We start from the raw sequence: 19,664 nt of genomic DNA, 5'->3' as shown, positions 1-19,664 counted from the left end.
CTTCTAGCGGTCCGCGTTACGTCGTGACTTGCAAGCAGCGGTTGGACGCAGAAAAGCTAACTACAGGGACTCGAGTGGCCTTGGACATCACCACGCTGACTATCATGAGTAAGAGCTCTTCTGACGTAACGAGGGTATCGTTCCTCCTCAGAGGCGATGCCTAGAGAGGTCGACCCGCTCGTTTTCAGCATGCTTAGTGAGGACCCTGGGGAAGTGAGGTAATGCTCGCATCAGTAGCATGGGTTTGGGAAGCTTCTAGAGGAACAGCGAGGAATTTATAATGTTAACGGGGGGTATCATTTTTCAATTTTCCACGTATGCCTAGGAGCACATTCTTCAATCAGTTTCCCATGTAAATGTCATCATCACATTAGGAACATCTTCCCCATTGTTATCAAACCATGGGAAACCTCATTTCTCAAAGAACTTGCTAGGTACTCGGAAGTCGGCGGTCTGAACGAGCAAATCAGAGCTATGCGGGAAGTTGTCGAGTTACCTCTCACTAACCCTGAGCTCTTCAAAAGGGTTGGTATCAACACTCCTAAGGGAGTACTATTGTAATTCTCTAGGTGGAAAATATGCGTTCATCTGGTTGCCTGTAGATACGGTCCACCGGGAACTGGCAAGACTTTGTTGGCTCGAGCGATGGCCCATAACATGACGGCAAGCTTCATCAAGGTCGTGGCGTCGGCTATTGTGGACAAGGTAGGTGGCTGGAGGAGAGGCTGGCAATTTTACGGTTTTTCTATCAGTACATCGGAGAGTCTGCACGTGTGATTCGTGAGATGTTTGGTTACGCTAAGGAGCATCAGCCGTGTATTATTTTCATGGATGAAATCGATGCGATCGGTGGCAAGAGGTTCGGCCAGGGTACGAGTGCTGATAGAGAAATCCAGAGAACGCTTATGGAGGTAGTAGAGTTATTCGAGAGCTTCTGTGTGTGGGGGGAATATGCACATTGCCAACTACATGTGTTGGTGACAATATGAAAATTCTGAGGAAATTGGTTTCTGTACACTCCTGTGCAATTTCGTATATGAACTCCTATAATCAGTGGGGGAATCTCAGGACTCAGCTGAGGAGAGCAAACATATATGTGCGATAGGGTATTGTCTCCTTCTCCTCCTCAGCTACTGAATCAGCTGGATGGCTTTGATGATCTCGGAGCCGTGAAGATAATCATGGCCACTAATCGTCCTGATGTACTACTGCCTCCCCCCTGTTTGCCTTGTGTAGCATCAATGCTTAGGTCCTCGACCCAGCCCTCCTACGTCCTGGTCGTCTTGATCGTAAGATTGAAATCCCCTTGCCCAACGAGACTGCTAGAGTTGACATCCTTAAAATCCACGCTAGTGAGTTCAGAGATAGGATGATGGAGAAAAGTTGCTATTTGTTCAGGCAAGCTGGCTAAGCACGGTGAAATCGACTATGACGCTTTAGCGAAGCTCTCTGATGGCTTCAATGGAGCGGATCTTCGCAACATATGTATTGTTGGTGATGAACTCAGAAGTGTGGAGTTGTTCATGGTTTAGGTACAGAGGCTGGTATGTTTGCTATCAGAGCCGAGCGTGATTATGTTATTGAGGAGGATTTTATGAAGGCAGTTCGAAAGTTGGGGGAAAGCAAGAAGCTTGAGGGCAAGTTGGATTACGAGAAAGTATAAATACCATCGTGAATGGCTGCTGCATCGATGGTGGTTGTCAAATCCGTCGATTAAGGAATGCGTTTCGATAGAGTATTTTATTGCGTTTGCAAGTCGGGTCACTCACTCTTATTTATCCTCGATCTGATTCTGATGGAAGACAACTTGTGAAGTGCTGAGGGAATAAGTGACAGTTTACTACAGTGCTGGCTCAGTGGATGATTCTTCGCACGAAAGGCTATTGCCATATATTCAACCACATGGATTAAACGGGCTCAGTAAGAATTGAACTCGAGACCTTTCGCTGGCTGACCCGACCACTTAACCTTTGGACCAAGATGACTTCTTAACTTTTCGAAATATTCTCTTTCACCCGAGAGAGAGAGTACTTAATCATGAACAAAAGGCTTCATGTGTTACTGGAAATTAGCATGGAAACTGTAACATGGCTCAACCGTGCTCTCTCATCACCGTCGCGCCCGAGGCAACCTCTTCGGATGAGGTTTTACTGTACAAGGCTCGTCGCCCGACGCCGCCGGTCGTATTCCACGCCCACTGCTATGGGACACCTAAAAACGATGAAGTCGTTTGATACAACACGAGGGATTACACTCACTCGCTCAATCGCCTGTGCGAGGCCTGCGAGGGCGCTGGTCGTTGAAAGCCCGGCTGGGCTGTTACAAAAGTTGGGAAGGGAGGAGTTGACGTTCCCTCCAGAATTGATATTGAGCATATCAACTGAATGATGTTGCCATTCTTGCACAACTCTGTGACTTTCACGCAGCTCTCCTTCAACAGTGTCGAGATGAGTTCGAAGACTGGCAATCTAAAACAAGTGGACCCAACCTCGAGCTCACCAAAGCAGTGCTGAGATATATGTTCGCTTTCCTCAGCCGAGTCAAGGATTTTCCTCGATAACTATAGAAGGTTACATACAAATTCGGGTAGAAGTGTATAGAAACTAATGAGAATTTCGTTAATTTTCCTCAGAACTTCCACAAATGTTTCCTCCACATGTAGTTGATCATGTGCATATTTTCTCTTACCGAATCATCCATTCCGCGAGAAACTCTATTCATTGGGCGGTTCTACACCTCTTCAGAACAACTATCCCAGTGCTGGAATATATGTTCGCTTTCCTCAGCCGAGTCAAGGATTTTCCTCACTAACTATAGGAGGTTACATACAAATTCGTGTAGAAGTGTACAGGAAACAATCTCTTGTATTTTCCACAGAATTCCTACCGATGCAGTTGACCATGTGCATATTTTCCCATACCACACCGAGGGTCACCTGATGCTCTTGCAAGCTGCACTTTTGCTTATAAAAGCTGTGACGCTCCTGCAACTTCTTGAGACGATGGTCTTCCTTCTTCTCGGCAATTTGCTTCCACTCCGTGACGCTCTGGCGCAGTCTATGAGAAATGAGAATCTCTAATTTGAAAAAGGAGTGGTATTCACTTCTGTATCTCCTCCTCGTATTGCCGAGCCCTATTCTCAGACTCTTTCTTAGCAGCTTCGATTGCCTCTACCTCCCGTTTGGCAGCCAACATGTCAACCTCGCTGGACCGGAGCCTGGCGACCTCACTTGCCAACACTAGTCTATCTCGACTCTCTCGATCCACATCTCGCGACAGTGCCTGAGGAGCTGCCTCCATCGAGGCCACCACCCGAGGCCCACCTCAACCTTAGCCTGGGATTGCCCAACCTCAAGCCGCAGTTGGACATTCGCATCTCTCTCGTTCCTCAGAGTCTGCTGAATAGCTGCTAAGGACTGCCTCAGCTCGGCAACTTCGTCCGAGTGCTCCGCATGCTCCTTTTCAGCACGCTCTTGCCAGTCTTTGATCAACCTGAGATTCGCCTCCGAGGTGGCCTCTGCCTTCCGCACGTCCTCATGGGCCTGCTGTAGCTTCACCGCATATTCCCGAGCCCTTTCTTCGGCCCGACATGCGCCCTACGGAAAACCTCACCACCCTCGTAGTAGAGGACCGCACCTCTCGAATTCGTTCGAGCTCTGCCACCCAGAAGCCCTTCGCTTCATCGACTCCTTGAGCCCTAGCAGTTGCGACTACCAACGAGGAGAAGCCAAGAGCATACAGCTTGGTCCTGATGAAGTGCGCGAGGCGTGGTATGAACAAGAGGCGACTCACTTAATTCGTTGCAACACCTTAGCCAACACCACTAACCCCATCGAAGTGGAGTTCTCCCTCCGCTGCCTGAGGGCTGCCCACGCCGACTGGTTCCTCAGCTGGCAACCAACGTATTCGATCCACCTCTTCCAAGCGTAACGGGTAGAGCAACGATGGTTCATTGCTACGCCTTTCAACGCTATCGTAAGCCTCGACCGAACAAGCTCAATGTAGCGTCGCCAGGCAAGGAAGGTTGCTTTCAGTTGACGGCAGGTGACCTCCTCACTCAGCGATGTGACGAAACCAACAGCCCGCTGCTGTAGCCTGTGCTTGAGAGCCACCTGTTGGACCGTGCTGGTGAGGAACCTCGCCGTCCGACTCTTTAGGATCTGTTTCCGTAACCAATACACTGCTAACCGAAGAAGGGCTCGCTGGAGGGCCGAGACTAGGCCCGAGAGGACTGTACGGAATTTAACAAGTCCTCGCAGCCTCGCCAATGCCCGTCGCTTCCCTCTAGCCATCCGAGCCACCCCTAGAGACCGCTGAGCTAGGTCAACGTACTTAAGCCTGAAGACAGTAGCTTGCCAGAAGCTCAGATACGCCCTCATTCGGTGGGCTGCGAAAAGCTGGAGGCGATTAGAAAGGCAGACTAGACTTTGACGCTTCCTTTCGGCGGCTTGCCGTGCGGCGAGTAACGCCCCCATGGGACGACGCAAGGCCTCCCTCACCACCCGAGCAAGGACTCTCCGAAGGCGACGAACGGCGAGCATACGCCGACAGAAGCGAGCCCAAGAAGTGAGAACATTACGGTAGGTGTTTTGTCGTCGTTCGTGCATTGCTCGTGCAAGGCGATGCGCTCGCTCTAGCTGAGAAGCTCTGGATGCCGTGAGGAGCGCCGTCCAGTACATCTGTCTGCTTCCACTTCGACAAGCCATCGCGACCAACGCAGTAGTCTTCCGATGAATTGTGGCGGCCTTCATAGAGGCATCGTCGTTTGCAACAGAGCGAGTCCAGGCCCGCCAAGAGGACAATCCCCATCGGAGATTTACCCGAATTACGGTATATACAAAAACGGCGAGCACACGACATTCCTCCTCATTGCGGTTCTGACGCTCAACAAGCCGTTGCTTCAACTCAGCAATAACATAACGCGTATCGATGTTGACGACCCTAGCCACCGCTCGGAAGAGGAAACCACAAGCTGAGTACTTCCGGACGATCACAGCGACGATCACACGCCACCGCCCTATCGCGGCTCGTAGCTGACCTCGCCGCATACAGCGCAAGACGATTTCCTCCACCCCAGCAGAGTGGCGAATAACAACACAAGCATGATTAGGCTCAGTAATCCGCAATGACTCGAAGGCCTCCGCTAGCCTCACACGGAGAGCTCGGCGCCACAACAGGTCAGCACCTTTCACAACAGCCTCGGCATATACTCTACGTGCCTCAACAACCTGCATTAGAGCTCGCCTGACGGCCCTAATCTGCGCTCTTATGAACTGCTGCCACCAGCGTTCCATCACTCGTCTCAACCGTATCACAGCATTTCGGCCGACCTTGCTCCTCAAACGCCAGAGCATGAAAACTGCGACAACTCTCCCCTGGTCCTGTCGCCTCTCCATAGCCGCCGCTTTCACCGCGAATCTACCCGCCAGTTCCTCCACATCACGATGGTGCCGAATTGCCGACTGGTTGAGCTCAGCTTGAGCCTGTTGTAGTTTCCTATGCGTCTCGTCGATGACGTGCTTAAGATAGGCTTCTATGTGGACATTGCGGACCTTCTCATTTTCCAGCGCCACCGCTAGTGCCTCCACTTCATTTCCTACCCTCCCAGCAGCATCTTCAGACAGCATACGGTGCCTCTCCCGACCGACAAGACTCGCCGACAGCATCGTCCCCTCTCTAAATCGAGTAAACGCATATAGCAACCGAAATTGTAGTTGAGGAGCTAACGTCAGCACCAAGAGCTGCAGAGCGACTCTTCTTTTTAGAGATATAATTTTTGGCGACATCGAATTGGCCTCCCTAGCCGCTCGCGAGAGGCGTGCAAGCGTGAACCAGTGCTTGAATTCTCTCCGCACCTTATTGCGTCCCTCCACCCTTGCCCGCGCCACTGCCAAATTCCTATTACGCTGAATCGCCACCAGAGACCTCCTGAGCAGCCTCCTCTCCCTCTTCTCCGCTCGACATACCATGCGGCTGACCAGACGTAGCCTAGCCAAGCCAGCTCGTCCTTGTAGCCTTCTGGTCGCAGCAGAGAGGGCCTGGACTGCTCGAGGAGCCTCTTTTTTTGCCCAACCACTCCATCGTCTCCACTTAGCAAATGCAGCGATAACACATGCAGGGTACTGCCATATGAACACTGCCGACGGCCCAAGGTCTCCTCTCTGAGCGAAGCGGAGCTGAAGTCTTTCGATTTCCGCCTTCCGACGACAGTAGTGTCGCCAGAGTCGCAAGGCTCTTCCCTTCAACCTAGACACCATACTGCAACTAAGCAACGTATCGGCGAGCCGCTGCACTCCTTCTCTCCGTCGCGCTGCCAACACAGCACTCGCAGACCACTCTTGAAGAGTCGCCCTGAATTCACATATCACTATGATGATCAAAAGCCTCGACTAACTTCAACAGCTTCATCTTGGCCCTCCTGCGATCCGATCCCACGCTCCTTATGGGAGGCCGGGCCGGCGTCCGCAACGCTGTATTCGGCGTAGGAGCAGTAGCAGATGAGGACTCCCCACAGGCTTCGGTGATCACTCGAATGGCCCTCCCATCAGCAAACATAGGCAGCTCGTCCAGCTTGGGAAAGCGGGCTCGTAGCTGATCGAAAGACGCTCGGTCGGGGCCGGATAGACTCAGTAGACTACTACCACATTCCTGCAGTATTTTTTGATGTTCTGATTGTTCCCTTCACCGAGCAGTCGAAGCAAGAGACCCTGAACAGCCCTCCAGCCCTCGGATACCACTCAAGCCTCACCTCAGCCTTTCCTCTCTGATCCTCCTCTCGGTCGTCCCCTTCCGAGGCCTTCCGTATGGCCTTGTCCAGTAGGGCATCTATCGCCTTGTTACTGGTAGGAGCTTCGGCTCTAGGAGGAGGGGTCGCGTCGGTGTAGTAGTGGCGATAAGGCGTTAGGTGCATTCTGAGCTCACATACTACAACACGACCGACCTATTCAATTGACCAACACTACATGCTCATGAGCATGAAAATATTCCCAATAACTCATACCATCTTTTCGTCACATCTCAGCCGTCGAGGCGAGAACACATCTGAGAAGAGCAACTGTTCATTAGAAACAAATAATGGGGAACCCTGAGGGCCCCTTCCTAGAGCCTACTCGGAGCCTCATTCACCTGTTTGTCCACAGAACGTTGATACGACTTCGGCCGAGCATCTTGTGTGGACTTCACCGAGGAATTTCAAGACTCTCGTCCCACACGTGAGCATGAGGCATGAGCTTTTTCTAAACTAGAGCGTTGTAGTGGGGGGGATCACCAAAGAGTGAAGCATCCCCGAACACCACTGAGCTTCGCTCGTTGAATCATCGACATCTTCAAACCGAATTTAGGTAGCGCTATGTGTGACCTGTACTATAGGAGGGCTTGAAGTACCTCACTGAGTGGTGCAAGGGTAAGGTTCCGGCTTAATATAAACTGCGTCGTAACGTAAAATTGTGGGCGCACGCTAAAACTTTCGCATCTTGAATAAATTCGATTAATTATGGTACTGTGCTGAGAGTTGGTTGCGCCCGACGACATCTATTTATACAGTTTTGTTTTTTTCCCAATTCTGTCCATCTTTCACTCGTGCTACTGTTTTCGGCACCCTATAATACAACAAAAACTCACCTATGCGCATTGTCTTCATACGGCATGCTCAGAGCTACAACAACCAGTTGTGGGAGGAAGTGTTGGCTGACCATCTAGGGCGTGCTAAACCAGCAGAAAAACATTACGACCAGATTCGCTCCGTCGATCCGGGTATTTCTGATCTTGGTAGTAGTCCTGCTGTAGGGCAAGAGCCTTGGAACGGTGTTCTTATGAGTAGGCTCGCTCCAGGCGGAGGCGTTGTCAAGGACGATACGCCATATAGTGTTGACCCCCGCCCCGCCGATCAACGCTTCCCCTGTGGAGGCCGCTAAAGCTGCTTGCTATAGGGAGGGCGACAGAGTAGCCAATAGAGTGATGTTGGCGTCGAGTCCTATGAGACGAGCCTTGGAAGTAGCGACTACTAGTACTCCCTCAATGTCTTCATAATGGTCACCTTTTGTTCTTCAGACGGCACAGCCTCTGCTGAAGGCTTTGGCCGAGGGCGTTGACGGAGTCGATTTTAAGGGGGCGTTCGTGCAGCCTCAATTCTACGAGGTAATGAGAGATTAGTACTAGTGGTGGCATCAGCTCCTTTTGTTCAGTTCGGCGGGTGTTTTGCGCCAAACCCGAACCCAGAGGTCCCTGCTGATGGGGAGGGTCGCGAGTACAGTGTAGAGGATCTGGCTGGTGCTGCCTTCGTTGGGTTGTCTGGGATGACTGCTAGTGAAATTCGGGAAGAATTCGGTTGTGAGTGGCAGTGTTCCAACTCAATGGAGGTAATGCATGTGGTCTAGTCGTTAGTCTGTTTTCCTCTCATCCGGATGGTATATGGTTCGATTCTCGGATAGTACGTTTTATAGACTCAATTGCGCAGTATGAAGGTTTTTTCCTGTGTGAAGATGCATCTGCTGCTCAGGATGGATGGTATGAACCCTCCCAAGGCCGGGAGACACTCAAACAAATGCTAGAGCGGGCTCGTAAGGTTGTTGAATGGATTTATAAAATGGCTGCTTCTAGAGACGTCGACACCTTATTCGTTGTCACACATGTAATAATAGGACTAGATAGTCGTTTCGTCCTTCACTTGTTCTCTCTTTTTTTCAGCAAGACTTCGGATGCCTAGTCCTGAGGATGCTCCTGAATGCGGACCATCCCCAGTGGCTGTACAACACCTCAACGACCGCTGTCGAAGTCACTGCTAGCTTTGCCCCTAGGGGTTACTCCTCCACCTCAACTGCGGACTCTGGCGAGCAATATCATGGGCCCTCGTCAGATGCAGCAGCGACACCGGAGGTAGGTCGAACGAGAAGCAACACTGGGGAGGCGTCCAATACTGAGACTTCGACGGAGAGCGAGGAGAGCAAGTCTGTTATGTTGAAGGGGAGTAGCAGCGGTAGTGGCCTCCGCAAGCGGAACGTGGGGAGGAAGGTATATCGGACGGCATGTCTATTGTGGGCTAACAGGTAACGGCATCAATGGCATCGATATTGGCCGTGGATTCTGGGGGAAGTAGTTGTGTTCTATTTCTACCGTTTTCAGGACTGATCACATCTTGCTGACCTACGGCATGGGCTCGCAGGAAGAGTCTCATGAACAAATCCCGGCAGTTACGTCAACTCTGTCAGACATGCTAACGTTTTAGCTCGTGTAAAAACATCGTCATCATCGTCGTCGTCGATCGAATCCTGCTGCTACTCCCAAGCCCTCATCATACGGGGTACCATTCAAAATATGCATACTTGATCATATCGCGCTTCATCCCCCTCCCCCTTCATTTTGATGCTGGTGGAGGTTTTTGGTTGTGTGTGTGGAGCTTCTAGTGCTGCTCTCCTAGGTAGGTTCGAGCTTCATTCGAAAACCCTTCTTGCGTTGAGTGGCAACCAATGTCGATTACAGTAGTTTTTACTCTTCAAATTGTACTAGGAAAATGATGCCTCAGACAATGTCACAGCAAAGGACGTCTGCGGCTGCCGCCCCCATGAACACCTTCGGAATGCCTCAGTCGGGAGGCCCAATGATTCCCCCACAACAGCAGCAGCAGCAGCAACCTACTGGACCGGTCTCGTGTTCGTTCGACACGGGCCACACGGGCTCGATACATGACGCTCAGTTGGACTACTATGGCAAGCGTTTGGCCACGGCTTCGGGAGACTCGACTGTTCGAGTCTGGGATGTCAGTGAGTATTTGGTGTATTGGACGAGCACTTGGGGCGGGGCTTTCTCTCGAGAGGGCGTGGGTTCGATCCAGTCGACATATTTTTTCCGTCGAAAAATGCCTATCGTTGTAGGTACTGAGCAACAGGCGCTGCTCGGCGAGCTCCGTGGACACAGCTCACCCGTGTGGCAGGTGTCCTGGGCTCATCCCAAATACGGAAGTGTTCTCGCCAGTGTTGGGTATGACAGACAGGTAGTCGGCATCGACGGCCTCGTCCGTGTCGTTGAGGGACTGTGACTGTAGATAATCATTTGGAGGGAGAGAGTAGCTGGAGGGTATCATCAGCATCAGCAGACGACTACTTGGGAGCAGCTGTAAGAACAGGGCGTTCGGTGTGCTAGGATTTGTGGAAGGAGTGGTATGTTGGTGGTGCATGGGTGCCGTTGCGATGCTTTAGGTACTGCGATAAGTCTCACACGGCATCAGTGAATACGTGCGCTTTCGCTCCGTGGGAGTACGGCTTGGTTCTGGCTGCTGGCTCGAGCGATGGCAGTATCTCGGTCCTCACTCACGAACAGATGTCCACGTGGAGTCGCAAGTAATATCATGATGCCAGTTGTGGGGTTCGAACCCGCGACCTAAGTGAGGCACTATCGATGGTCTGGATTCCTCAGAGCCATCCCAAGAGCCCATTTGGGAGGTGTGCTGGCGCTATCCTGGAGCCCTGCTACTACTCCGTCCACTTTGGCCTCGGGACCTGCGGTGGGTCATCACTCTTTGGGCGTTAACACTGTATTGCTGTGCAGGTTCAGCAGCAGCCTTCGAACGAGGAGCAAGCGGGCCCTAGACGGATCGTCTCTGGGGGGAACGACAACCAGGTGGATGAGTTTGGAAAGGAGTGGTATAGCTGTGGTGTATCCGTGAATGAGCAGGTGCGAATCTGGCGTATGGACGAGGCGACGGGGGAGTGGAGTATGGAAACTGAGTTGCCCTCGGGCAGGCACACTGACGTTGTAATTGTGGTCGCGATGGTTGCATAAAATTTGATGCCGTAGGTCCGCGATGTCGCTTGGAGACCGAATGCGGGCATTCCTACCCAACATATCGCGTCATGTTCGGAAGATGGCAGTGTTGTGGTATTCGGCGTATGGAATTTCGTGGCGCGTGACGATTTGCCCTCCAGATTTGGCAGTGTGATATGGAAGGGCAAGGCTGGAAGGTCGCACAGGAGTTCCACATGAAATCAGCTGCTTATAGGCTCAGCTGGAGCATCACTGGAACGGTAGGAGCTCAGCTGGGATGCATTTGATATGTCGTTGAAGTCGATAGGGACTTTGCCATCATATCAGTGCAGGTGCTTGCTGTTGCTTTGGCCGACAACACAGTTGAGCTCATCAAGGAAAATTTCGATGGACAGTTCGTGCATCTGAGTGGGGTCGACGAGCAGGGTAGTAGTAGTAGTAGTAGTAGTAGTAGTAGTAGTAGTAGAAGTAGTCCTCGCGCCACGAGTACCAATGATCGCGAGCCCTGGTCAGGTGTTCCAGAGGATAGCAACGGTTCAGCTGGGAATGGTATGATCGGCGCATATGGTCCGGATGCTCATCAGGATCCTCACAATGTCGCGGCAGCTATACTGGGGTCGGCGTGAATGATGGTGGTTCGTAGTGGAGGAAATATTTCGAATATTTTCAGCGTGTCGCGTTAGTAATATTCTAATGAGGTTCGAGTAAAACTCATTTGTTCTTAGCTTTGACGATGTTGGGTGACGCGCCGGGCTTTATCGACTCTGTTCCCATCGGAGTCTGCCGGACTGATGATATGAATCTGAATTCAACCGCTTCTGAAAGTGTTTCGATGTGCATGTCGTCGCGTCTTGGTGAAGACGCCACATTGTTTGTGCAGCAGGACACGTCGTCTGCTCCGCTGGCTGTGACTCAGCTCGAGAGTAGTGGGCAGGCAGATGCTGAGGACGATACGATGTTGTTATATCGTCCCAGTAGCTTCATCACACTACCTAAAGTGGGACGGGCAGTTGGTGTATTTGAGGTTACTGGTGATTCCTCGTAGCATTCGTCACCATACGCGCTCGCCAAACGGGCGGAGAATGCCCGGGACTATAAAAAGGCACTGTACTGGCATACGCAGTGCATCGAGCAAGGCATACGAGTAGGGATACCGGGGCACGGTCTCGACTTCCAAAGCGGCTTCAGGTTGTGAGTGCTGTGATGGATGTGGTTGAGCTGTTCGAAAAGTTCGGTGAAGAGGAGGAGGCGCTAGGGTTGATGATGAGGTATGAGCACTTGGTACCCAAGGAGCGATATCATGCCTTCCGAAGGTAGATCCAGGACTGGGGTCAGCGAAGTGGGGACGTTTTACTCAGATTGTACGATCGAGTTAAGCGTGGTCTTGATCGTTCCGTGCCAACCGGTCCGCGTATGCTGGGGGTTACTCTTGTGTCACCGCGGGCCATAGAGGAACGAGGGATGGAGGTGGGAGACCCGCCACAGCGGTATTCGGCTGATGAGCTTGCCATTTTGGGGAGGCTGGAAAAGGGGTAATAATGCTCTTGCCGAGGTTCGAACCAGAGACCTATTGCTGTCACTCGGTCAGGCCGTTGAATGTGAAATTATTGGATCGGCTATTTCCCAATCCTCAGAAGATTGAGTCTCTTGTGAGGAGCTCTTTCATGACGTGCTCCCCATCATTGACGTATTCAGGCGATCTGTGAGGCTCATCCCGATACAGGGAGTCAGGTAGCCTACGTACAGTTTGAGAACCAGACTTCAGCGAAGAAGGCCATGATGACTGAGAAAGTAGGACATTGCTCCCTTGGTCGTATAAACAGGGTGACGACTTGAAAATGACCTTGTCTCTATTACTTTTTATAGCGAATGAACTGAGAGATAAATCATATACTATTGAATATTACTATCATATACTATACATATACAATTCGCTCCTAAAGTTATGGCGGTAGGGCTGTATTTACTTCGGCACCCTGGATGATGATTATTATTATTATTTGGACCGCGTAGGTTCTCTGTAACATCCAAGTGAGATGGGCGGAGAAGACGGTGACGATGTTGCCTCCACCGAAACATGCTTTGGTGGATGCCCGTCGTGTGCTTGACTCTGAACGTTTGTAGGTTGATCTGAAATTGTGGTAACGGTAAGGCGACGTTGTTTTAGTATAACGTCACCTTTTGATACATCGTTGATGCTCTATACAGTGCCTTATGACTGGACCCCAGAGACTGCTATGGGCCAGCCTGAGGTGGGTTCTTTGGAAGGAATTCAGAATCATCAGCGTGATGATATGATCCTACATCCCACTTAGGGCGGCTAATACTGTTGTGATGAAACGGTTTGGTCGAATAGGATGACCATTTTAAGAATAAGAATTACTTCCTTTACTTTTCCAGAAACCCTGCCGTTAGTAGTATTGAACAGTAGATGAAGTTGTGTGGAAAAGCTGGCATCAGGATTCTTAGTAATGGTCCTTGTGAAAAATCAGAGCAGCTTTCGAAGATCAAGTTTTTATTCGCGATCAGACTGCGCGAGAGCAAGGCGAAACTCCATCGGTGGCGCCGAGTTATGCCACAGTGTCAAGAGGCGTTGGCATCGCGGGGGATGCTCGAGCGATGCAGTTCACCCAAAAAATGATTTGTGCTATGCGACTGCTGGAAGAAATCTCAAGTGAGAGAGATCCTGGTTCAAATCTTAGTGTCGGCATTTCTCTGCTCAGCGAACTGTCCCCAGTCGGAAGGGGTCCTTTTGGGCGAGGCCTATGAGGCCATCGGCAGATTTGATGAGGCATTCGTGTGAGAATCTCTTCCCCTCACCTCGCTGGGCTCACTAAGGGTGGTGATTTGATCTCAGAATTTACGCGAACACGGCGATCTCTCGTAACTCACAGCTGGACCAGCCACTGAACCAAGACTATGAAGTCCTTGACTGCCTTATAAGGTACCGTTCACTGGGAGGTATCACGTAGTCTTGCGTAGCCTCTTACACGGTAGAGTTTGGTCGTACAGGGATCATCACTGTTGATTGTAATAGCGCAGTTCAGTCGTTCAGATGTGCTGTAATAGCAGCTATCTGGGGTGGCAGCTTCGACGCCGGGTGCCTCATACTGGACTGCGTTATCGCGACTCAGCCATCGTTAGAAGTAATCGCCTTTCTGCTCCACTTGAGATTCGCTCTACAGCTTTATGTTCAGCTTCTGTCGGAAACGGCAAGAAATTTGCCTTCACCCCCATGAGCAAGTTAGATCCCCATCTTCATTAACCATTAAAATCGCTTATTGCTGTTTTTCTGCCGAGGGAGACCCCGATGACTTTCTCAGCGGAAACGATCTCAATATTTTTCTTGGGATCGTCGGACCGATGAGGAAGTATCTGCTGATTATCACAGCGGACAAATTTAGTAGAGCTTTGGACTTTCAGCGGAACTAGTCTTACACTTTTTTACCCTTAATTGGTATCTTTGTGATTTTTTCCAATGCAGAACCGCACGCGAATGTCGTTCTCTATCTTTCTTATGTAGAGCTGGTTATTATCGTATGTGTGTAAAATGTATTTCACTAGCCTCTAGATGCGTAGTATCTTCCATGTCAGCTGGTGCTTTCCCAATACCGCTGATTTTGGTCGATTTGGTAGCGAATAATTTCATCTCGATACGGTTTCACTAGGGCGTGCAAGACGATTATGTGTTGAGTTCATTTTCGAGCGACAAAACACTAACTTCACCGGCGAGAATAAGTGAATACACTTTATCTCGGAATTCAGTTATGAAGGAGCCTAGACATAACATGTAAATGTGAAAAATGTGTGTTATTTCCCGAGGTTGATGAGAATCTCCCTGAAATTATATTGTCAAGCTAATGTAAGCGTTGCTATGAACATCTACTTTGATATGAGTAGCCATTCGAGAGTCCCGAGGCGGGATTGTATGTGTATATGTCGGTTTTGAAGTTCAACGCCGTCGTCGGCTTGGTTAGAGTCGGGCTGTTATAGCGACAACTTTTTATCAATACCGGGAAATAATACACATTTTTTTCTGATTTACATATCAAAGAACTTCACTCAATGCCCTTGAGATGGTAGATGAAGTCTATCGGCATTGACACCATCAGTCCGCCCGTTCGCACGTATCAACATTCAGTCCCCGGAGGAACTTCAGTGATATAAAAGTACACTATTGGAACAATCATCATCGGGTGTCATAGACAATATTTCGTCAACTCAGACCGTTAGGATTGTTATAATATCATCATTAAAATGCAGTTTAATGAGCATAAAAAATTATCATCATAGTTACAATCAATAGCCTCAGTCCGCCCGTTCGCACGTATCAACATTCATCCTCCAATGGAGGCTTTTGCGATATAAAAGTACACTATTGGAACAATCATCATCGGCCTCCTCGAGAATTTAGCCAATTATTATCCACAAAAAGTATTGAACCTCTCATGGGTCTTCATATGGCAATAACTATGGCACGACGGTTTGAAACCGATGGTGGCTAGATGATAATACTTCTAGCCACTCTGCACGCACCGTGCGTTGTGTAATCGTTTTGAAACGCCTCAGAGCCCAGTGCTGGAAAAAGCGATTTCATGGCGAATTTATTCGCTCAATACTGTGAATGTCAATATGGAGTTATCATCATAGGCCGACATTTTGTATATCTCTCAGAGTAACTATGACATGTGTGAAAGTGGTCATCGAAGTGGACTGTGCAGAATGCACTAGGTGCCACTGATACCTTATAATTTACTATCATCATAGAGGACCCTATATTGAAGCACTGCTTGGAAGTAATAAAACAATAGAGTGACCAAGGAGACAGCTGTGGTTGTTATTGTAGTAGACCGTCTTGTCACTGCTACTGCTTAGAACCTCTTGCCAGTGCGAGACTGCTTCTGCTTGGGCATCTTAGCGGCGACAGGCTTCTCCTGATGCTTAGCAGTCTTGCCAGCAGCAGCACGAGCAGCCTTGGCCTTCTCCTTCTCCTTGAGCTCGGCAGCCCTCTTGGCATCAGCCTCCTTACGGAGCTGAGTGCGCTCAGACTTCTTCTTCTGGAAGTCCTCCAGAGAGAGACCCATGATGGCCTTCTGGACCTTCACAGTGCGACGTGTCTTCTTGCGGGCGACCTAATAAGTGACAACAATAATACCAACAATGTCACTGTTAAGTGGCCTACCTCAGTGGTCCTGACCTTCTTGTTGAGACGACGCCACTTCTCAGTCCAGGTCAGCTTAACAGGCTTGATGCGCTGCTGGAAAAGGGAGGCGGCCTTCGAGTTGAAGAAGAAGTGGGCCTAAGAACAATACAGTCATCTCGTCACAGGATGAGAATCACTCCCATTACCTTCCCGTCCTTAGCGATGAAACGCTGGCCGTGTCCGGGGTACACACGGAATTCGGTGTAACTGCAAAGCTCGGTCTTAACAACCTACACACACAAAAATCTCATAGGCGATAGTGAATGCGGCAAAGAACGATATCAGGTTTATGCTACCAGCACGTGTTCAAAAGATCGCAAAAACCCTGCATACGCCTCCCCGGTGAGACTTACCATGGTGACTGTTCGGTCCTCCTTAAAGTCGACGCATAGCCAACAAGGACGTAATCGATCACTTGGGCGAGCGACATATCAAACGATGGATGTTGGATTTTGGAAACCCAAACCATCGAAGATATGTGCGCAAATTGTCTCGTGGATAACGCACCTTCGAATAGTCGCTAAACTACGGCAAACGCTTACAAGCTCGTCGTAGCTATCGTTGCTTCAGCCCTTACACGCTTCTCGCAAGGTTCCTTGTCTAAAGTCATCCTTCATGGGACGCTAACCTTACCTAACTGAGGATATTTCAGGAGGTTTACAAACTTGAGGTTGAGATGTTCTGAATCGGGAAATCACGACTCCCAATGTTAATTACGAACATTGCATAACCGGAGCATCACTATCAGCAAGCATGAACTTTCACACTGCGCGATTATAGGAGCCCGAAACCCCCGGTCAATGAACTGACTACACATAGCAGGCTTTAACACGATTCAATACAGTTAACGGCCTAAGCGATTGCTGCTATAAAGTATGATGATGCGATCATCATATATGATGCGGAATTTCTTGATTTTTAGGACAGGGGTCACTACTTCGATACGTGGACCGGTGGTGCCTCTATCCCCTGCATCTCGTGACTTGTGATAACAGTCTAACGTCCCCTGGCTTCGGTCATGTCGACGGAACGAAAGAAGCAGTGTGGTCACTCGTAGGAAGGCTGGGTTTCAGATTAGGTTTCAGATGGAACTGAATAGTTATCGATGGTGAGTAGAGCTTAATATTTTTTGCTGCTGTTTAGTTAAGTACGTTAGTGTACTGCGTCGCCATCCGCGAAGCCGTGGGTTCAATTCTGGGCATATGTATTTTTGTGTTTTCTAACAGCTAAGCGAGCTCATCGTCCCTCTATCTTAGGGTTCCCCCCATAGGTTAATGAGCGACTCGGCGAGTGATATCGATCTCGATACGCTTGAGAATGGTCAGGCCCTACAGGATGAGGTAACGACTGATGACAGTGACGGTGCCACAAGCTGGAAGGGCGACTCTAAAGAGGTGCAAGAGCCTCCCAGAGCCTCCTGGTTCCTTCTACTCCAGTTCTGTACCCTCGGTTTCGTCGCCTTGGCACCGTGGAACTTCATTCTCACTGATCTGCTATATCTGACCAACAAGTTCGAGCATCGTTTCAGCTCGACCATTTCGATCTACGATGGTTTGGCCAACAACGTTGCCCAGTTGTTCATCATATTCTTCGGTAACAAGTTCACGTTCGCACCAAGGTTTGACATTGGTTGCAGCCTCTTGGCTGTATTCAACATTTGTTTGGCAATAGTTGCCATGACTGTTGGAGTGGACAATCCCTGTCCTAGCACAGACCTCGGCAATGCCCTTGGTATCGTCTGTGTGGTCATCCTGGCCTTCGGCCATGCTATTATGGAGTCAACCGCCCTAGGCCTGGCCGCCCTCTGCCCGAAATCATGTATCAATTGGGTTATGGTGGGTGAGGGCATGGCAGGTGTCATCGGTTGGCCTCTTCTCGAGCTCTTCGACTGCATATTTCAGAACGTTCACCGCAAGGACGAATGGGTCTGTTTGGTATTCTTCTCGGTCACGTCCGTTCTCACACTCCTCATCATGCCTATGTTCCGTCTGATCACCTCTAAGGATCCTCTCATCAAGCAAGTGCTCACCATAGAGGACCAGAGAAGGAAGGCTGGCAGTTTGAAAGTCCGCCAGACCAGACGTCCTGTGCGTGCGATTCTCAAGGACCTCGCCCCGATGGCCTTCTGTGCTTGGTCAGTCCTCACTATTACCTTCATATGCTTCCCCTCCCAAGCCACATTATGGCAGGCAGGGAAGGGAACCCCGGAGGCTACCGCAAAGTTCATTCCTCTGGTGACCTTCGTCTACCAGGTGGGTGACACGGTCGGTAGATTTGCCCCCAACGTTGGTCTGGCCATCCCTCAGAAAGCTCTCATCGTTGTCTCTCTTGCCAGATCGCTCTTCATTCCCTTATTCATCTGCACTACCCTCTACCCCACGGTGAAGCCCTTCCAATGGAACTGGTTTAAGCATATCGAGATGCTGATATTCGCTTTGTCGAATGGACTGTGTGCGACTCTGTCAATGATGTACGGTCCTCAGCGGGTGTCGTCTGACAAAGCCGAGCAAGAGGTTGCTGGTTACACCATGGCCTTCACTTTGGTCGACGGAATCTTCGTGGGTGGTCTCCTCGGTACTCTTACTGTATCGTGCTTGGGTGAATAGTGTTTTAATGGATGATTTCCTTCACACTAGTTCCTCCCCCCCCCCCCTTTGTTACTGTCCTTTCCCTCTGTACCTTTATTACTACACCTTGTTTAGCACGTATGATTTACTTATGGTCTCCATCGTATGAAGCATGTTATGTTCATTCAGGGATGGGCCTGGTAGCATATCTTTGCATATCTTAGGGTGTGGGATAAAAGATACGGAATAGGTCGGTTTACATGGTGCAGAGAGGAAGTAGTTTATTGCCCACTCCTTAATGTGGCGATTGGTTTTTGCTGGAAGAAGAGGCCTCACGATGGAGTTCTGATTCACCCACTCACAACAAGGTAAGTCTAGCCGTCTGGGGGTGCCTCTGCAGAGTGGCGTAGGACAGTACATGCCTTGGGCGAATTCGAATGGGTATTGTTTCCCATTAACGAGTACGGGTTTGAGCTCAACATTTTAACAGGTGTGATTTACCGATGAGTAACCGTCGTATACTTCGTGGGGTGGTGATTTGATGAGCTCCCAGCCCTTGTAACTTTTCAGAATGGTATGAGTGTGAAGTCCTAACTCGGTCACGATGAAAAGTTACAGAGAGCGGGTCCTCATTAGATTAGCACTATGTGGACTGAAAAGGTTACATTGGAGACCGTTACTGATACGGAAGGGCGAGCGAAAAGTGCCACGCAGTGGGAGTAGTTACTCCCATGAGTGGGCGTCTGTCATGCATATAGTGTTGGCCTTGCGTTGCCAGTGTAGTCTCAATGTTGTGCTCAGCTGGTGTGGAGGGATGTTGCTAGTTGTCGTGGGAGAGGGGGGCGTATTGGCGATGTTATGGGTACAGGTGGAAGGTATAAAATCACGAGTATTGGGAGCACTTCATCATTGTCCTAGATAGGTGATAGGGTGTTGAGTGCTCTTTATGTCACCGTCACCACCAAAGCTGCAACAAGCCGGGAGTGCCAAGCCGCCTCAGCCGGCCGTGTCACCGCCTCGACGGACCTCAACGGGGTCACAGCGAAGCGAGAGGAACAGCGATATGTTCTCCATGTTAGAGGTAATGCGAGGGGAAGCAGCCGTCCGTCTCACTCGGACTGGCACGGTTTTCAGGCG

General features: G+C 50.1%; 7 protein-coding genes across 7 annotated transcripts in view; 5 read left to right on the top strand and 2 right to left on the bottom strand.

Moving 5' to 3' along the window:
• Nucleotides 1-1,663, top strand: part of Pmar_PMAR011484 (26S protease regulatory subunit S10B, putative) — a gene marked incomplete at both ends in the record, with an annotated part of 2,233 nt that extends 570 nt beyond the window's left edge. The window contains 9 exons of the mRNA XM_002773600.1: nt 1-108; nt 152-218; nt 435-557; nt 603-705; nt 753-911; nt 1,131-1,202; nt 1,250-1,352; nt 1,399-1,485; nt 1,533-1,663. The exon at nt 1-108 is cut by the window's left edge and continues 4 nt beyond it. Coding sequence (XP_002773646.1) covers nt 1-108; nt 152-218; nt 435-557; nt 603-705; nt 753-911; nt 1,131-1,202; nt 1,250-1,352; nt 1,399-1,485; nt 1,533-1,663 — 953 coding nt within the window. The remainder of the gene's footprint in view (nt 109-151; nt 219-434; nt 558-602; nt 706-752; nt 912-1,130; nt 1,203-1,249; nt 1,353-1,398; nt 1,486-1,532) is intronic.
• A 1,067-nt stretch (nt 1,664-2,730) lies between these two features.
• Nucleotides 2,731-5,665, bottom strand: Pmar_PMAR011483 (conserved hypothetical protein; the record flags this gene model as incomplete). The annotated part of the gene is made up of 6 exons (XM_002773599.1): nt 2,731-2,811; nt 2,936-3,056; nt 3,103-3,281; nt 3,323-3,595; nt 3,636-3,747; nt 3,792-5,665. 6 exons carry the CDS (start codon nt 5,663-5,665, stop codon nt 2,731-2,733), a joined length of 2,640 nt encoding a protein of 879 aa, XP_002773645.1.
• A 1,956-nt stretch (nt 5,666-7,621) lies between these two features.
• Pmar_PMAR011482 (hypothetical protein) lies at nt 7,622-9,405 on the top strand (the record flags this gene model as incomplete). Its single annotated transcript, XM_002773598.1, has 7 exons — nt 7,622-7,766; nt 7,819-7,991; nt 8,049-8,135; nt 8,183-8,356; nt 8,497-8,628; nt 8,685-9,043; nt 9,120-9,405. The coding sequence occupies 7 exons, from the start codon at nt 7,622-7,624 to the stop codon at nt 9,220-9,222; spliced, it is 1,173 nt and encodes a 390-aa protein (XP_002773644.1). The 3' UTR covers nt 9,223-9,405.
• Nucleotides 9,406-9,522: 117 nt separating this feature from the next.
• Nucleotides 9,523-11,383, top strand: Pmar_PMAR011481 (protein transport protein sec13, putative; the record flags this gene model as incomplete). Its single annotated transcript, XM_002773597.1, has 11 exons — nt 9,523-9,757; nt 9,869-9,987; nt 10,039-10,109; nt 10,193-10,333; nt 10,410-10,497; nt 10,542-10,613; nt 10,668-10,748; nt 10,791-10,871; nt 10,919-11,017; nt 11,090-11,183; nt 11,271-11,383. 11 exons carry the CDS (start codon nt 9,523-9,525, stop codon nt 11,381-11,383), a joined length of 1,194 nt encoding a protein of 397 aa, XP_002773643.1.
• Nucleotides 11,384-11,595: 212 nt separating this feature from the next.
• Nucleotides 11,596-13,072, top strand: Pmar_PMAR011480 (hypothetical protein; the record flags this gene model as incomplete). Its single annotated transcript, XM_002773596.1, has 7 exons — nt 11,596-11,754; nt 11,803-11,901; nt 11,946-12,070; nt 12,116-12,224; nt 12,453-12,548; nt 12,771-12,877; nt 12,925-13,072. 7 exons carry the CDS (start codon nt 11,596-11,598, stop codon nt 13,070-13,072), a joined length of 843 nt encoding a protein of 280 aa, XP_002773642.1.
• A 2,499-nt stretch (nt 13,073-15,571) lies between these two features.
• Nucleotides 15,572-16,325, bottom strand: Pmar_PMAR011479 (60S ribosomal protein L24, putative). The gene is made up of 4 exons (XM_002773595.1): nt 16,314-16,325; nt 16,107-16,190; nt 15,940-16,056; nt 15,572-15,889 (listed from the first exon to the last, which is right to left on the bottom strand). Exons 1-4 carry the CDS (start codon nt 16,314-16,316, stop codon nt 15,629-15,631), a joined length of 465 nt encoding a protein of 154 aa, XP_002773641.1. The 5' UTR covers nt 16,317-16,325; the 3' UTR covers nt 15,572-15,628.
• Nucleotides 16,326-17,212: 887 nt separating this feature from the next.
• Nucleotides 17,213-18,654, top strand: Pmar_PMAR011478 (equilibrative nucleoside transporter, putative). The gene has a single exon (XM_002773594.1). It carries the CDS (start codon nt 17,235-17,237, stop codon nt 18,564-18,566), a length of 1,332 nt encoding a protein of 443 aa, XP_002773640.1. The 5' UTR covers nt 17,213-17,234; the 3' UTR covers nt 18,567-18,654.
• The last annotated feature ends 1,010 nt before the right edge of the window (nt 18,655-19,664 follow it).

The sequence above is a fragment of the Perkinsus marinus genome, assembly GCF_000006405.1.
Source record: "Perkinsus marinus ATCC 50983 genomic scaffold scf_1104296958712, whole genome shotgun sequence".
NCBI classification, from domain to species: domain Eukaryota; phylum Perkinsozoa; order Perkinsida; family Perkinsidae; genus Perkinsus; species Perkinsus marinus.
The sequence above is the reverse complement of the archived record's forward strand: the minus strand, read 5'-3'. Positions and strand labels throughout refer to the sequence as shown.

Bases quoted from the DNA above. Each gene is read 5' to 3' on its own strand.
- Pmar_PMAR011479 (XM_002773595.1), bottom strand. The intron at 16,057-16,106 runs GTAATGGGAGTG...TATTGTTCTTAG, and splicing joins TCATCGCTAAGGACGGGAAG to GCCCACTTCTTCTTCAACTC. The intron at 15,890-15,939 runs GTAGGCCACTTA...GTCACTTATTAG, and splicing joins AGAAGGTCAGGACCACTGAG to GTCGCCCGCAAGAAGACACG.
- Pmar_PMAR011478 (XM_002773594.1), top strand. From the start codon at position 17,235: ATGAGCGACTCGGCGAGTGATATCGATCTCGATACGCTTGAGAATGGT.